Below are 17,459 nucleotides of genomic sequence, written 5' to 3'. Positions count from 1 at the left end.
TTCCGTGATATATTTGTGGATTAATGAAATATTGCTATGATATTTTTGTGTTCTAGAACCCTTGGACGCCTACTTAAGCAGTGCTTTCGGAAGGTGTCCGAACTGACCCGTGAGTGCTGTGGCTATCTCAGTACCAATGATATCTTTAAGAAAGTCACCACTAATTTTACGACGATACTAGACGTATTGGCAAATCAGGCAGAGCCGCCTTTTATTCATATCGATCCCGAGCTATTGGGCTCAGCCCGAGCCCTCGAGCGGCTTAAGTTCCTCGTGTTGGAGGTGCAGGAGCACTTTGAGACCTTCCTCGACAAGCGGGAACACGCCCTCGAGCATATGGACGCACTGCGTTCGGCAACAAAACTTGAAGCAATCGGTGAAGAAATGAGTGAGGAGCTGATGGATGAAACCAAACTGGACCTGTGCCGCGCTTTGTATAAGTTGCATTTCCAAACTCTACTGCTCGTTGACAGCTATAATAAGACCCTTTCGCATCTCGCCGGTAGTATCAACCATACACAGATTGTGGACCTCTCCGAAGAGGTATCTGCGGTCAAGGCGGAGATTTTACGTGCATGCGAGGACACTGAATCGGACCGGATGTCACCTCCCGTTCCTATTGAACTGCACTTGCTATCACAGCCCGAGGCGGAGAACGTTCTTATAGAACTTGTTATGCAGCACAAGTGGAACAAAGTGACGAAGCATCTACACACGTACCGCCAGTTGTTCCCATCACTTCAGCTGGGCTCTAGCGAAGATGATGACATGGACGTCGTCCTTAAAATCTATTGTCGACAGCTGTGCGAACATCGTTCTGGCTACTTCGTTGTGACCCGTCCGGATCACGACATGACCGAGGTGTGCCACAAGTTACGTGACCTCAACCTCCAGTTGTCGTCAACACTGCATCAGCTTGAAACATCTGCAAACGAAATGCCGGCTGGTAACACCACTTCGTCGCCCATACAAACGACGCCACTCCGAAGTTCAGCACAGCGGCCTTCATCGTAGAGTTTATGACAAACCAGTGAAGTCTATCAGTCAGCTCTTTCGATAAATAACTAGTGGCCATCAATTACTAATCACCGAACACGTGGCGAATACTGATCTAGTTGTCAATCCTTCTATATGCCTCTTACGGTCTCGGTCGAGAACTGTGTGAGAGCTGACGGTTTTACCCTGCCTTCAAGCATCGCAGTGCCTCCTTAATGCACTAGCACATTTGGGCTGAACCAAACTATCAGACTTCAGTAAAGGCAAACAATAGACACTACACACTAGCAATTCTAGTTAAAAAAACAACTAGATAACCTTGATATAACACTAACAACACACATGTTCAAACAGGCCTATATACCTACAAATTGAGTTATATATATTATATATATAACATTTGATTCTGTAACTTGCCCGGATTACATCCTGTACTGTGCAGAAAGGAAGGGAAAAATATGTAGAGCTTGTAGTAGTAATACAGAGACGATAACAGATAAACAGAGATAGAAAGAAAAGAGGTTATTTAGAAAGAAGTGATTATTGAAACTATGATTGTCCCTCGTTACAGCTATACGATTATTTTTATTATTATTTGTAAGCTAATATGCTACTATTTATTGGATTTTAGATGAACTGTACATAGATAATACGATGCTGTGTTCACCCGCATACGAGATGATGGTCAAAGTAATGGTGGGGCCTGTGTAAAAACAGTTCTTGTGGTCGGTATCAACTTCGTTGCAGGCAATGCCCACAGAGGTCCATTGGTGATCCATAAAGAGGTAGTCTAACGCCTTCCGTCTCTTGTAATAGTTCCCGGCTGTCCTTTCCCTCTGCCGTTTCTTCCCTGTAGAAACAGGGAAAGTTGTGATAATTTTGGTTCCTCTAATTGGGTCGTCTTGCTGTGAATGAGACTCGTTCGTCTCTTCCGACCGTAGCGACGATGACGGTTGTCGACTGTGAATCTGTTCAACATGACAATCTCTTACACCTTTTTGTGCAGTGTTGTAGAGTGTAGAAGATGGCGTCGATAGCTCTGTAGCATGCAACCCGAACCACCGAAGATAAAAATACCCCGGGCCGGAACGACATAGCTTTGTGTACACTTTCTTTTTTTATTTTTCTTGTTATAATGGTGATGATCATGCCGATAATAATAATAATAATCATAGTAATAACAGGAATAATGATATTAAAGAGAGCGGGTGAGTAAAGAAATGAGATGACGATGATAATAACAAAATAACCGCCACATAGCTGTCGTTACTACCGTGCGTGAATAAATAAAAAAAAGTGTGGAAGTTAGTCAATTAACGTGTCTCTTTTTATTTATGTTTAGCTGAAACATATTTATTTATCAACAACTCGAGAATGTTTATACAGCTCTACACAAAAAGCTGAAAATGGTGAAGTATATACAATTCTATATTTTTATACATTTTTAACGAAGTATACAATTTTTCTTCGCGAAAGTTTTCAACTCTTGGCCTCAACGCCTGGCACAGATAATTGTTTTTTTTTTCAAGTTTTAATGCAATTGCTTCAGTTACTACAGCATTGCAAAATAATTTCGTTGTAAAATGGTTTGTGTTCTACTTACTTAAACTTACGTAAACTTTAGTCCGTTTTCTGAAACCCTCTTTCTGATCCTAATGGTTCTTTTCTCAATATGTCTAATAAGCAAGTCCGATTGATGCTCCCGCCCTAATTTCTCACAACGTTGTTTTTGGCTTTGCTTTTTTACAATATATTTAAGAGCTAGCGAGAGGTACGTGAGCACATATGTGTGCCGCATAGTAGCCATTAAATCATGGAGACGTCTAGCACCCTCTCGTAACTCACAGTCTATAACAAATCAAAGGTACTGACGAGGAGTAGCAGTCGCAACTTTTATAATCGCGTTATTCACTTGATGGACCTGGGGCGTTAAGGTGCGGGTGTCATTGGCACAAGAACCATACCCTGAGATGTCATTGTGGCAATAAATTGCTGAACAGGTACCGCCGAACTAGACTGAACGGATACGCTGGCGCTGGCGTCAGCATGAGCTGGCTCTTGAGGTATGCCGCTAGATGCTACAGGAATAATGATCGAACTACTAAGCCGTGTTGAGCCGCTGGCACTCATCGGATTTTGTAAGACCTGTCCTGCTGGGGCTACGATGATGTTGTTGCTAGATGCAGGAATTGCCTGAATTCGGATGGTCCCACCAGGCGAAGTAATGGAGCCTGACTGCGGGACCTTTTGGAGCGCGAAAACATCGATTTGGGATTACAATTATTAGGCTTAATTTGAATCGGTACCTCCTTGAAAGCCAAATTATTATTTAGCTCTGGGGAATTTCTAAAATTCATACCAAGGTTATGAGGCTTCGATTTGTTTTCCCGACATGACGTTATACTTGAGCAATGCCTGTTCTTCGCACGCACAGCGGCCGACTACGATGGGATGTTAAAACGACTAAACTTGCAGTATTACACGACTAGATGCTAATAAAGCGAGTTTTATACATTAATCATCTATAGAGTTTAGTACAAGGTCATCATACTCACCACTACAAGTACCGCCTAGAATAGCATTTATTTCTCTGATTCTTACCTCATGGGAACACCTGTGCGATTGAATTGTTTGAAGCTGCGTCGTTTGAGGCATGGTGACTGCAATAGGGCGCTGCAAAGGAATAGCGGTCCCTGTTACCTGTGGTATCGCTGAGATCGATTCAGCAGTGACAGTCGCGCTCATTGGAACCTGGACACGCACTAAAGGTCGATATGGAGCAGACATCGAGTTCCCTTCGACAAACGTCGACTGAAGTCTCCGGGGACGTGCCATATTGACGATCACCGGAGTTTCTTGAGGAGGTGTAGAGGTAACCACAGAAGCCTAATGTAATTAATAATAGAATGAATCAGAAATAAGCTTAAGGTGTTAATCAACTACCGCCAGGACCATTTGAAGGACGCAAGAAGTAAACTTCTATCGCTTGGAATAATCAGTATATTTTTGTTAGATTTACTGCGAGATATAGGTAGGCTTAAGTGCGAACAGGTCAGACGGCGCACCTGCTCCTTGAGATCACTCCGAGAAAGAGAGATCACTCCTTGGATTAAACAGGTAAAGTATAATAACGATTCACGCAGGAAATAAATCGGTTTTTTGAATGAATCTGGGTCTTCATTTTTAATGGTTCCGCTGTATGCACTTGGGTCAAATTAAAGCGGAGGTTGCAACTTGATTTGTTGTCAGCATATTTGGCTCAGGAAAACATCGACAGGTCTTAGCTTTGCTATAGAACTTGTATCAGTTACTATATTGAAAGCCCTATTATGAACGCATACATCTCGCATGCACCGTGTTAATTTGTACAACAAAGTGTTGGCTAGAAAGTTGTATGTACCTTATGTTGCGCGGCGGTAGGCAACGCCTCATTTGGTTTAAGGCACTTGTCAGCGTCGAGACTCGTGATTGGTAGCGTTGCAACATGGGATATTTTCGATTGAGTACGCCACCTTGAGCGAGTTGAAGGTGATAGCTGCATTTCCTCCTGAAATCGGACAAAGCAGTGGTCCACATTACATTTATCGATTCAAATTTTGGAAAACGCTCAGTAAGTAACCTAAAGACACACAGGCACCGCTAGTCAATTGTTTTGCCTTAAACCTAAACTGAACACACGTACATATTTATCATTCGAAGAGGATAGCTGATCTAATTTCAAATGCTTCTATCTAATGAAGAAGTTGTAAGCAACAATATCCCTTTTTTTTCTCTTTCGACGAAAAAAGAGAAAATATTTTGGTTATTTTCTGACGTAAAAAGCTTCGCATATAAGTGGCTTAAGTGTCAACGTTGGTTTCACTCTATAACGCATTAGGAACCTGCATCGACAGAGAAGATTTGATAAAGGATATGCTTGAAAATTTTTATGAGTTCACAAAATTACAGAAAACGCGAATTTTTCATAGAACTTACCCGTGGTTGAGACAACATAATGGTGTCAAAACTTATATAGATCGTACCATAGGATTTATTAATAAACTAAAGGGAAAACATTTAACAAATACTTCTGACTACGGTAGATTACCATTGTACTCATTAATATAGTGCAGTTACAATGTTTTATTATTATATTAATTACAGTAATATATCACCTGATTATTCTAAAACGAAATACCTAGTTCTGAGCAGAAGAATGTACTGACCATGCTCGCAGTTAAGTACACAAGGGTAGTGTCATTCACTTAGTATGTCAATTTTTTCGTGGTCAAATTTTCATAGTAATAATAAAAGATGAAATAAGATGGACACTATTAGCTCTTGACGACAGTCTGAACAGATCCCTGACATTTTCGTATCAATACATTCTTTAAATGGAGAAAAGAGTACTTTACAGATATTTTTCTCAAAGATATTACATGGATATATACAAGGACAAACGGGGTGTGCTGTTTCCATATTAACTAAACACTGAAAATGCATTGATTTGTTGGTTGAACGCTTGTCTAGTCAGTGATTTAACCTTCCTAACCTAGATTATTATAACAAAAGTACTTTCTTATGATTATAAGCCATTTCATTGTACGTGCTATCATTAAAAATATATGTACCGTACAAATGTAAGATAGCACAGGATTAGTCGTTGCAACAACCCCAAACAATTTCTTTGATGCAGCTGTTCGGTCTTGTGGTACGGGCCGTAATGGGCATAACCAATCTGCGCAAATGACAACTTCTCCACACTTTACAATGGCTAAGTATCCGAGGTAGTGAAAAAAAACTGTGAAGCAATTCACCTCTAACATCTTTAAGATGCATTGAATGCGGATAAAAAATACATTTATGACTATTAATTTCATCGATCGCTGGACAATTATAGGTTTGATGCATCTCAAAGATGGTAACGATAAGAGGGAAGAAGGGTGCCAGAGTGTGATGATCTAAGACGATCCATTACTTTTGATTTGATGCTCGCAAGGAAATTTTCAACTATCGAAAATATTATATTGAAATCAGATGTCACCTGAAGAGATATTTTACCTATTTCTTTACTTTTATTACTTTACCTTTTTTATTTGTTCGTTTGCTAAGGTACCGAGATAAAGAAGATTTTTGAGAAGATGTTTTTGAACTCTGAAAACGTAAGACACTGTAAGATTAGCTTCTTCAAGAAATAATACCACATAATAACTGTTTTACCCTCTAAAAGGGACCATTTTAACACTGGCCTGAATAAATTCATCATTTATTAACTGAAATGAAAAGATTGGTGGAACAAGCCGCTTTGCTATCGAAGTGATTTTTTGCCCAGATCCGTTCAAACAAATGTCACTGAGTTGTGTAAAACTCACACATGACAATCGGCGACCCGACCCTTATTTTGAAGATCCGTGATGTGATGTATTAGATAGTGGTTCTCATCCAACATCTGAAATAAAAAACGCATCTAAAATAATTCTGATATCAACTGAATCTGTTGCTAGGGCGTTGTACTTTCGAAATTCAGATTACCATGTTTCAGACTTTGTACAGATACACAGCTACCCCGTTGGTGCGTTTTTTATGCAGATATGCTGCTTTCTCCAATACAATATGCTGAATTATAGGTTTTTTTTTTAATACAGTGATTTTGGAAGATACCAGAGATTTGAAAGGGTCTTTGAACTACATGAAGTATGCATCTCGAAACTGTCGTCTCGTAACGTCTACTGACCTTCATGAGTTCCGATCTGGGTTGAGGTTGAAGGCTCATCCTAGTTCTGATGGATTCACAGCTGCTGAAAATATTTAATTTCGGAACTTAGCACTTCACACTATTGGATTCAGCATATGAATATAATTTATTTGTACACAACATAAATGCTACTATGGGCAACCCCAATGTCGTCACGTTATGTTGGCAACAATCATCATGGAAGAATTAGATCATCATTAAGAGAATGATTGTTTCTCTAGCCGAACTTTCAATTTACTATAAGCACGCATGGGACAGGCGGAATAAAAGGTCCTATTTAGCGGATGTCATTTTGGCGGCCCATATATCAGAACATTCCGCGATTTATTTCCTTTTCAGCAGCGATGTTAACAAAGTACACCCGGTAATTATTCAGTTGATTTTTAGTTCGCAGAATTATTTTCATCCAAAACATGTTAATGCCGTTATTTCACCGTTTATTGCGTCTTTATTTATTTAAGTTTGTTCGACTTCAAAGTAGAACTATGGTGTTAGCTCTTAAACGACGGAATTACCCTTCAAGATGGCAGCCACCATATGCTCAAGATGTTCGATCGCTGGAGTATTACTCTCCGATTTGACAAAAACTATACATATGTATTGTTATGAATCTAGCGAGCTAGTGGTTTTTCTTGCTGAAATAACGCTTATTGGTCATTTCTTCAGGATTATACCTGCATATTCAAAAACGGTGAATAAGAATACAAAGGGACTTCCTCGGAAAGATCTGTGCTACATAACAATTGGTTTTCCGGACATTATTTGCGTTCGTGTTTAATTTTTCGACTGAAAAATTCGTTAGTACTTCGTTCTATCCAGTGAGTTCTGCAATCAGACATTGAGATTAAATACGATCCTCTCGCAGTTGAAAAGCCACTACTTCCTCTTTTAGTGAATTTTTTTATAATCGTCACCCAAATGGCTACGTTACGAGTGCTGGAATTGTACAGTGGAATTGGTGGAATACACTTTGCGCTCGCAAAGGCGTTTTCCACCAATGGCCCTCTCGCAGATTATATTAATTTCGAGGTCGTCACTGCTGTGGACATTAATACGGTGGCTAATGCTGTTTACCAGGAGAATTTCAAAACGAAAGTTCTCAATCGTCAAATACAGGTACGCTAAAAACTTCTGCTGGATTGATGTGTAGCGTAGTTGAGGCTTTCACCTTGACTCTAAATACGCTTAACTAGAACATGCTGAAGCTTCGGAACAACGAGCCATAGATAGAAGTCGAGTTCAGTCTTTCGTATTTGAGTTCATCTATCAATACTTATACGTTGATATTTTATTATGATACAGTTGTTGATTCTATATTTCACCTATTGCATCCCTATATATGGAGCGCTAAGGTTAGGCTCGATTTCAGATAGATAAAAATTCAACAGTGAGGAACAGTAGTAGAGCTAAATGTAATTTCTAATCATCTCTAATCAGCAAATACGTGCGTTTATTACGCAGTCACTTTCAGCAAAGGAACTGTCTGGCAGCCTTTCGAGTTGCCTCCTGACAATGAGTCCTCCATGTCAACCTTTCAGTCGGCAAGGAAAACAGCTAGGGGGGGACGATCCTCGAACATCTTCGTTCCTTCACCTTTTGGATATTTTCCCACAGCTTAGTGAACACAAACCCAAGTCAGTATTACTAGCCAATATTGTTTCTCACTTAAAATCTATGCTAGCGCAGGATCTGAAACAAGTCTTCTTGTATGTACACGCAGTGGGCAGTTCGCATTTTACTGTGATACAAGAAGCTAGTACACATTTTTTTCCAGTAGAATTTTTTTCAACTCAGTTTGGTGATATAATACTATTTAATAATTGCTGGCCGTTTTACAATAATCGTGGCATATTGAATAAGGTTACGGTATGATGTGTTTTCGATGATGATACTTGATCGATCGTCACGTCAGTTCGCTACTGTATGTAGACTCATTCATTGACGATGCGTGCAGCTTCGGTTCCTTTGCTAACTCTCATTGGCGGTCGCTGCTTGTAATGTGTGTGCCTTCCTGTTAGTTACTATGACTGAAATCATACTGCGTACTATAAAGGGTTCTGCGAAAGTTGACATCAAGTATCTATAGAGATTTGCATACAATCTTGCTTTACAATGATTCACCGCTAAAAGTTGGGAAAAATCATATTTCAACCACGGTTTCAATCACAATGGCATAATGGATTTTATGCTAAATGATGCTATTTCCTATATAGATTTGTTTTTCTGGAGAACGTAAAAGGTTTTGAAGGCAGTCCTGTATGCGACGCATTTTTGAACTGTCTCGAACGATGTGGCTTTGTTTACCTGCAGTGCCTCTTATCACCGAACCAATTCAACGTACCTAATTCACGTTTGAGGTAAGCCGTTCATGTTCGATCTCAATCTATATAAAGTCTCCACCAGCAATACGTATTACAAACAATAAATAATTAGCTAATCCGTGGAGCATAGATGATGCACAGGTTGATAAATTTACTATAACTTGGGTGGCTGAAGTGAAGCACTAGACGTGACACTCTGGGCTTTGACTCCAATGTAGATTCAATTATTAATAGTATTTCGGTAATATCACCGTATCGCACAGTTAAATTTAGTCAGTATATTTGAAATTATTCCAAATTGTAACCTTCTGTATTTTCATAAATAGTGGCTTTACCTTTTTTAACAGATATTACTGTATGGCAATTGATAAGTCTCGATGCAATAATCCACTATTCGGCACGGAACGCAGCAGAATTATCGAAGATTCGTCGGTTTTAGGCTTAGGTGAAGATCTCACAGTGACTATCGCTGACTATCTGGACGAAGTTGCTCAGGAAAGTGAGCAACTGGTACTCGACGTAGCTACGCTCGCCAAGAACGCCATGGTACGCTGCTCTCTTATATCGTATAATATCACACGGGTACATAACTGGATAAACGCAGGCAGATAACAGAGCTTTATATGGCTTGCATGCAATGCATAACGTTGTCAACCGGAACAGTACTATAGAAATTGATGTATTCTGAGGCTTATAACCTGCGTGAGTTCTTCGTCGCTTGGGTTACACACAAATCGGAACTGTTATCAATAAATTCATTTTCAAACTATAATTATTAAGCTTATAAACAGAAAACAAGTATAAACAAGATGAACTATTTTATCTTGTTTATTGTGGCATAGCTTTCATACAAAAAAGTTTATCCTGCATGAACTAGCTTCCATTTATTTAGACATACGATCCTTCACTATACAGGTTGTGCTAAAACTTCATGTATAAATGATCACTTTCAAGGTGCTAGACATCGTTGATAAGTCTGCTCACACCTCGTGTTGCTTCACGAAAAATTATGGTCGCTACATGAAAGGTACCGGTTCGGTGTTGGCAAACTGTACCCGGGATGAAATTGAGGCGGCCTATTCTGCTCCAGATCATCAGAGAACCGCTCGCATTCATGGTGAGTTTACAGTTCGTGTCATTGTGACGAGTAACAGACCACTTGTTGTTATTTCTAAGCTAAGTGAATTTTCCAGTTCAAGCAGGTTTGCAACCAAAGCCCACGATATTAATTTTTTAATTATGAACCTAATGGCTCGCTAGTGATCGTTTCTATTTGCTTTGTTCCAGCATTGGGTCTCCGGCTGTTCAGCCCGCGAGAGGTGGCATCTCTAATGTGTTTTCCGCCTTCGTTCCGTTTCCCACCTGGAACAAGCCTCAAAGAATCGTACCAGCTCCTTGGAAACAGTGTCAATGTGCACGTAATATCTGTGCTATTAAGCTTTATGCTAGGCTCTGTAAAAATTTCAAGTTCTAATCGAAAATAATTGCCGAACCTGTCTGTGATAGAATGCAGTGTCTGCATTTTGGCCTATGTGTTTTGCCTTCTGTGGCTTCTAGTTTACCAACTTGAGTGCTATACTCAGTCGGTTAAAACTGTGGACAATATATCCGTCAGGTGATAATATAAAATTCTCGATGTAAATAGATTCATTCAACTTGTCAGCTATAATAGATACCTTCCATAACTTCAGCGGATAGCCCTCGTAATGAATTGACGGAAGTACCCCAGTTCTAGGGTATGAGACAAAAATACATTCATCTCGATCTCTACATCGCGCTGTATTTAGTTGTATAAATGTTAGGGCTTTTCAATGGGAAATAACAAAAATAGTCAAATGAAACGAAAAAAGTGAAAAAGCAGACTACTACGTTTAGAATTGGCAGATAGCATGGCTAAGGCGGTAAGACATTCTGTCGGATTTGACGAAAGCACACCATATCGGTCCTGTTCTAATCTAATCGGGACTGTACGATCGCCATTTCCAAACTGGCATTCGGTGCCTTCCCTTTCCAAAAAAGTAGCATTATCGTAGAGGTTCTATTCGTAAGGTTGGCCAAAAAGACAATTGACCGTTTCATTGTCGATGATTTTTTCTGACTATAAAGTAAAACCATTATACAGCGTACTAAAGAGTAAATAACAGGTTTTCGAATGTCACTTAAAATACGTTTAAAACACCTGTAAAGGTCAGAAGCATCATTTGACTCTTACTAGGTCAAATTGCGCTTTACCAAGGAGCGGCATCCATCAGAGTATTTAATTTTATTAGCCAACTAATGTAATTAATCTAATATTTCTAGTACTATATATGTATATGAATTAATTCGTGTCGGATATTATGCATACTACCTGTGTTAATTATCTTCCAATAGAAACGCAACACTTACAGGGTATCCAAAAAACTGAATCATTTCGAGACTGACTTTGGAGATAAAGAGAAATCCTTAGATTAATCCTTGTCTGTTGCTAATTAAATTATATACTGCTTATAGGACTAATCGTAGTGACGACGACTCATGAGGATTGATTTCAAATGCAAACCTCGTTTTGGCATTTTCTTTCCGGCGACTCATCTACATGCTTGAATAATTATATATATATATATATGTATATACACTTTATTGTATCATATAATCATGTAAATGAGTCGTCGGAAAGAAAATGCCAAAGCGAGGTTTGCATTTGAAATCAATCTCCATAAGTCGTCGTCACTACGATTAGTCCTATAAGCAGTATATAATTTAATTAGCGACAGACAACGATTAATTTAAGGATTCCTTTAATCTCCAAAATCAGTCTCGAAATGATACAATGTAGGTATATATATATATATTTAAATAAAAATAGCAATAGTTAAATCGTGCTCCTTGTATCTCTATCATGTCAACTATTTCGCAGCCCTTCTGCGGGCGATTATTTCTATATAAAGCATTATGTTAACGTGTTTCAAAGTTAAAAAACACCAGTCATGCAAACTGCTTTTTTCTATAACGTAATACAAACAGAGAAAAATTTAAATTTGCGTTATTCGGACAGTTCTGAAAGGCACGTGCATGACGGACATCAATACCTAAGATTCATCCTATCATAGAGGGCCTAAGGTCACTACTCATCGCATTCAAAATACGTTATCTGTAAACGTGTACAAAAGCATAAATTGACAAACTTTTGGCAAGCAAAAAATTGACAAAAAATAAGACAGTCTTATCTCGAAAATATAAATTGTGTAGGCTAGAAAATCGCAGACAGAAAATTATCTGTGCTTTATCAATCAAAAACGTCCTTTATTCTTCTTGGTAAAAGACTACTACAATGAATGCAAATTTCCATAACCGAATTGTTTGCGTAAGTATGCAAACGGTTTAGAAGAAACGGTAACGACGATACGCATGCAGAAGTGATTTGATATTACCCGTTAGCCTTATCGGCGAGTGTAGAATCTCGCTTAAGTTTAGCCAATGCGGCAAGGCGGGTGTCCCTCCACTTCCTCCAGTAAGGCAAATCCTTTAACGGCATCTTATCAGTGAGTAACTTGTCGACCTTATTGATCGTTTCTTGGCAGTAGGTAGGGGTGCCCTGTAGTTATGCAAAAAATACGTCAGAGGTAAAGCTATATATGTACGGGAAGTGCACGGCCTCCGTTAGATATGTGCGATTTATTTTTTTAGAATATAAGATTGTAATTCGGTAAAGGTTTTCGTCATGTATATATAATTAAGGGAGGAGTCGTCTGTTATTAATGCTGGAACATGATGTATGCAAAACAGACTTATTCTCTGCCAAGTTCTAGTGTTCATGTGTCATTAATGCACATTATACCCAACTTACAAAGCTCGCACTAAACTGCATCTGGCACAACGAAAATCGACACGAAATCGTATTTCGAAAGTGGTAGCCGTATGTCGCCTTCGTTGTTACCAGTAAAACTTCTGAATCAATCCTTCATTCCTTCAATATGTTTAAAAGCTATCCTTCGACCTTATCAATCTGATAACCTCAAAACGATCGAGATAGAGCAGTTAACCAAGAACAATGCCAGTATCAACGAAATCCACAAATCAATACTCTTTACCTTCGATTATAAATTTTTCAACGACAGCAATGCCAGCGACAACGATATTAGTAATGTCAAAATCCCCTTTTGGCTCCTTTCACCCCCTTGGTAACACTCGTTTTTACTATCCATTGTCCGCGAGTTAACTATTCTTCCATAGTTCCCGTAGGCGCCGCCTGATAAAAACCTGCTGTGGTATTTCGACTTCACCATAAAGTCGAAATTGAAGATTGATTACGTGTAAGCTAGACACTATGAAAACAGATTATGAGAACCATCTCTATCGAAAACTGATTTCCCTCTTGTTTGATTTCGCATGATTAATGCACCCTTGTCCAAGAGTCTCAAAGCTGTTGCAAAATGCACTCCTAAAATAACAATGTTATCTCTAGACAGATACCTTAAACGTGTTCGACACACGAATAATACCCTGGGCGTACTTCTGGAAATATTCCTGCGTCCCTGTAACCACCAAAAAATCGGCAGGAATAGTAAGTTTAAGAAAAGCACACTGCTCGAGTTAAAGAACACCGTAAAGATAAAACGTTTGTTTAAAAAGTTTCGGTCAAAGTTTAGTTTGAAGATGTGTTTTTACCCTCAGCGTTAAGGTGGGCCGTTTCGAGAGGACCTAGGAAGGCGTATCGCATTCCGAGACCGTCACTCATAACAGAGTCAACGTCGCGTACCGAAAGAACCCCATCTTCTACCAGGTTCCAGCATTCGTTCAGGATAGCGTATTGCACTCGGTTAAGTACGAATCCAGCAATTTCCTTGTTCAATACGACCGGGCTCTGCCCTATCCGCTCTTGAATAGCTCTCGCGGCAGCTGTTACCTGCAGAATATATCCAACAATAATACACAATATTGACTATACCTATCATATTGTTACTATCATTGTTAATATGGACTCCATGCGTAGAAATATCTACGTATTAAATTTTGAAATTTTGCTTCGTGTGTGGCTTCATAAATGGTAGCTAATATTTTTTAAGCGTACTTGAGTCCTGCAACAAATAGCGAATAGCTGATTAATGTCATAATCATTGACTACTCAAAAAAGCGGCGGGATATAGACAATTACTGAACTCAAGCAAACAAATATTATATTTTTTGACGTAGTTGTTCTTTAGTATCTATCATTCCGTACGGAATAACATTATAAATACTCGGATATGTCAACTGTCCACAATATAATATTGTGGACAATTGACATATCCGAATATTTCAAAATTCATGAAATTTCTTGTCTGTATACTATACGGGCACAGCACGAGGTGGCAAATAGAGAAGCGATATTAGATCATACTTGATACCAGTTTCGTGTATCGTGATCGAACAATGAAACGACGAACAGACAAAAAAAAAGTTCTGTTACCTTTATTCCCCCTATCTAGTGAAAATTGGAACCCTGCACTCTATATTGTACGCAAACACATTCGTTGCAGACGGTGGCACAAAGTTTCGTGCTCGATAAAACAAGCAAAGTTAACGGCAGATAAGAAGTAAAAGAAACGCATGGAGAACACACACGGCGTTTTCTTTTTTCTTTCAGCTGAACAGTTGGCCTACCTTCAGCGTGGTGCATCATGCCCTCAGGTAGATTTACTTACCTACCTTTTTTCACTTTTTTTTTACCTACCGACATTTACTTAAGTTGATATTTTACTATGTAACATTGAGATATTCAGAAACGAACGGAGCTTTCATAAATGTCCCAGTCACCCAATAAAAATAAAGCGTTATTAGCGTGATATACTGTCAAAATGATTCAACTCGAGTATATCGTGTCATGAAAACCCCCAAACATATCGATCAATTGACTGAATCGTTTATGCAGTACTTGCAGAGACATCTATGCCTATTACATATACTAATTCTATGAGTCGTTTCTATGCCTTAGCGTTGGTCCAGGGTGCTGGGACGATTTCAACAAGTGGAACATAGTACGGCGGGTTGACCGGATGCGCGACTAGGCATTGACTACGGTGAACGAGATTTTCAGTGAAGCTCGATGCAGGGAAACAGCTAGTTGAGGAGGCCAAAACTGAAATCGAATAAAGAAGATATCAAAACAAACGTAGTGAATAGGATAACTACGCCCTTGCATAAAAGTGACCATCGAACAAATCAGCCGCTTCACTTTAACGTTAATGTTTTAATGAGAATGAAAGGTAAAGCAAATACAACGCAATGGGCTATGTTTATATATAATAATGTAAGCTAGAGTATCAGTTAGCTATTTAATAGAAAGCACTTACTCGTCTTATTGTCGACAAGACCATCAAATTCCTTGAAGATCATTTTTTTAAGTTCGACATCTTCGAAGACGCATTCCTGGACGTAAACAGCATCTTTAAGAGCCTCTTCAAGGGTAGCTACGCCCTTTATTAGACCGGCCTGCTCTGAAGCCTTAAGCGTACCTCTGTGTAAAAAAAAGCAATGGTTTTAAACCGTTTCAAGTAAAGGCAGCCGCCCTTCCATCTTGACCTAATGAGACCAAACTATCTTGACTTGCACGCTTGTAATGTTCAACGCAGGTCACTTGGATGTTATTAGTTCAGATGACTGGCAATGCAACGTTCCTTTCGGACAAATTTGGCTTTTTACTGCATCAGAGCAACGAACTTCTCACACGTGCAAAAGAGGATGCTATATTGATAATTATACCTGAGCATGCCCATCTCTTGAAGAGTCTCGAGCTGTTGGCGAATGTCCTGCAACGCTTCAGGAATGCGACTCTGATCTACGTCGAAGATTGCTACGTGATAGCCGGCGCCAGCGAACAGCATGGCCCATGATCGACCAATCAGGCCGCTGAAAGAAAAAATCAGTGATTGGGGATTATCATGAATACTATGGCTTTTTTGCTTTTTTTTTTGTTTTTTTTGTTTTGTTTGCTTGGATGATGTAACAAGTATCTAGCTGTCAAACACACACAAGCCATTTACGTATCCATTGCAAAATTAGAACATTCGTAACAAAGCGTTTCATTATGAATATAAACCGTTGATATTAAATACATTCTATAAATGGGACACAATATTTGTCGGCATTCTATTGCTTATGTTTATTGACTTCATTGTAGAGAACTATATCTGCAATGTCTCTCTGTGTATAGGATTGTTGTGGGAGTGACTGATTGCTACGGGCTCCAGACCCAGTGTGCAAATCTCAGCAGTTGGTTGAGAAAACTTCGTAATCATCAACGATCGAGGTTTCACTCTACACGAAAGCGTGAAGTCTTATGAAAATCCCAAATTTTGCCAGATATTGCTTGCTGACACAATTACCTCGTACATGTATTCCTTTTACCGATTAGTTTTTTCGAAAAGCTCAGTCAAGAATTGCGCTGTCTATGTAATTTGGAAGAAGGTACTGCAATGATACCAAAACTCGTGAGCAAAGTTCTTGATGGAATATCTACCAGGCGAGGGGAACATATAAGGACGGCTGCCATTTTACAGCCTTAAATAGGACATACCTGTTCAAAACTTACAGCTTGTCTGTGCCACGAATTGAAAAGACACTCAACTACGGTTTTTGGTAATTATATGTGACAACAAATTAAAAATTCACATATTGGAAGTAAACGATACTTCCGTTTTTTTAGTTTTCACCAATTCCAGTACTAGTAACGCTTTACCTGCACGTAGCACAAGAATTTGTACCTAAGGGCGGGTCATTCCTTTAAGTGATGCAACGACTTCGAAGTTTTTTCTCATAAGAAAAATGTTCAAAATTACATTAGTCCTACATGATTTTCGCCAGACTAGACACCTCACGTACCTGCCAATGATTCCAACCTTTTCCGAAGCCATCTTGCAGTGACCTTTAAATGCTACTTATTAAGCGTGAAGAAAGCTAGGAATTCTTGTAACCACCGGCACTTAGAAGTAGCACAAGTACCGCCTGATGCCTCTTCTTCAAATGCGGAAATTACGCCCGCAGAGTAATCGCGTTGCATATACGTTTGCCTTGTCGGGTGACGCTGGCGTCGACACAACGATGATAGCAATTACCCGCATAGGCGCTTAAGATACGGAGGCTCCGCCCGAAACGACCCTAGAAGCAACCGTCACGTGACTCGTCAACAACAGGGGGCTATCGTATCCTTTCCACGATTAGGGCCGCCCCAATGGCTACTTGAGCAGCTACGTCTCAAACAAACAATTAGGCACGAGAGTGGGTATTCCAGCAGATGCTGTTTGAATAAACGGAGATCGCACAGAATACGCCCTGTAACAATTGAAATAATGCCAGCAAGTGTACTTCTTGTATGCGAATGTCTTACCTTCTTGTTCACCTCACAGGTACGTACATATAGAACGGAATCCTTCGTTGGCAAAGCCACT

The 17,459-nt window shown here is 39.4% G+C and overlaps 4 protein-coding genes across 8 annotated transcripts in view; 2 read left to right on the top strand and 2 right to left on the bottom strand.

Annotated features, from left to right (window-relative positions):
• Positions 1–2,313, top strand: part of fry (microtubule binding protein furry) — a 105,536-nt gene extending 103,223 nt beyond the window's left edge. For all 3 annotated transcript variants that reach the window (XM_022800177.2, XM_086984191.1, XM_086984192.1), the window contains one exon: positions 57–2,313. In XM_022800177.2, coding sequence (XP_022655912.1) covers positions 57–1,014 — 958 coding nt within the window. In that variant the 3' untranslated portion in view covers positions 1,015–2,313. The remainder of the gene's footprint in view (positions 1–56) is intronic.
• LOC111248237 (uncharacterized) lies at positions 2,302–9,526 on the bottom strand. 3 transcript variants are annotated; one of them, XM_022800207.2, is made up of 7 exons: positions 9,387–9,526; positions 6,710–6,773; positions 6,348–6,424; positions 6,063–6,129; positions 4,397–4,543; positions 3,598–3,882; positions 2,302–3,240 (listed from the first exon to the last, which is right to left on the bottom strand). In XM_022800207.2, the coding sequence occupies exons 2-7, from the start codon at positions 6,746–6,748 to the stop codon at positions 2,926–2,928; spliced, it is 930 nt and encodes a 309-aa protein (XP_022655942.1). In that variant the 5' UTR covers positions 6,749–6,773; positions 9,387–9,526; the 3' UTR covers positions 2,302–2,925. The 3 variants fall into 3 exon arrangements, with proteins under 3 accessions (XP_022655942.1, XP_022655941.1, XP_086840342.1); XM_022800206.2 differs by having other exon boundaries at positions 6,710–6,770; XM_086984216.1 differs by lacking the exon at positions 9,387–9,526 and having other exon boundaries at positions 6,710–7,212.
• Mt2 (tRNA (cytosine(38)-C(5))-methyltransferase) lies at positions 7,278–10,821 on the top strand. Its single transcript, XM_022800190.2, has 6 exons — positions 7,278–7,846; positions 8,192–8,364; positions 8,944–9,087; positions 9,399–9,597; positions 10,006–10,168; positions 10,339–10,821. Exons 1-6 carry the CDS (start codon positions 7,649–7,651, stop codon positions 10,533–10,535), a joined length of 1,074 nt encoding a protein of 357 aa, XP_022655925.1. The 5' UTR covers positions 7,278–7,648; the 3' UTR covers positions 10,536–10,821.
• Had1 (beta Hydroxy acid dehydrogenase 1) lies at positions 9,855–17,035 on the bottom strand. Its single transcript, XM_022800202.2, has 8 exons — positions 16,894–17,035; positions 15,775–15,921; positions 15,366–15,529; positions 15,003–15,151; positions 13,702–13,939; positions 13,507–13,568; positions 12,465–12,628; positions 9,855–10,413 (listed from the first exon to the last, which is right to left on the bottom strand). Exons 1-8 carry the CDS (start codon positions 16,923–16,925, stop codon positions 10,380–10,382), a joined length of 990 nt encoding a protein of 329 aa, XP_022655937.1. The 5' UTR covers positions 16,926–17,035; the 3' UTR covers positions 9,855–10,379.
• Between the last annotated feature and the right edge of the window lie 424 nt (positions 17,036–17,459).

This window comes from Varroa destructor, unplaced genomic scaffold (genome assembly GCF_002443255.2).
Source record: "Varroa destructor unplaced genomic scaffold, Vdes_3.0 BEIS01000003.1, whole genome shotgun sequence".
In the NCBI taxonomy this organism is placed as follows: Eukaryota; Metazoa; Arthropoda; class Arachnida; order Mesostigmata; family Varroidae; genus Varroa; species Varroa destructor.
Note: the sequence above shows the minus strand (reverse complement) of the source record. Positions and strands in the feature narration are given on the sequence as shown.

Coding starts and splice junctions, on each gene's coding strand:
- Mt2 (XM_022800190.2), top strand. CDS start 7,649: ATGGCTACGTTACGAGTGCTGGAATTGTACAGTGGAATTGGTGGAATA. Junction 9,088..9,398: donor GTACCTAATTCACGTTTGAG/GTAAGCCGTTCA, acceptor CTTTTTTAACAG/ATATTACTGTATGGCAATTG. Junction 9,598..10,005: donor CGCTCGCCAAGAACGCCATG/GTACGCTGCTCT, acceptor ATCACTTTCAAG/GTGCTAGACATCGTTGATAA.
- Had1 (XM_022800202.2), bottom strand. CDS start 16,925: ATGGCTTCGGAAAAGGTTGGAATCATTGGCAG. Junction 12,629..13,506: donor GTGTGTCGAACACGTTTAAG/GTATCTGTCTAG, acceptor GCATAACTACAG/GGCACCCCTACCTACTGCCA. Junction 10,414..12,464: donor CTCGCCGATAAGGCTAACGG/GTAATATCAAAT, acceptor GGCTTGTTCCAG/GTGGGAAACGGAACGAAGGC.
- LOC111248237 (XM_022800207.2), bottom strand. CDS start 6,748: ATGAGCCTTCAACCTCAACCCAGATCGGAACTCATGAAG. Junction 3,883..4,396: donor CTACCGCCGCGCAACATAAG/GTACATACAACT, acceptor TAATTACATTAG/GCTTCTGTGGTTACCTCTAC. Junction 3,241..3,597: donor CGCACAGGTGTTCCCATGAG/GTAAGAATCAGA, acceptor GCGCTCCAAAAG/GTCCCGCAGTCAGGCTCCAT.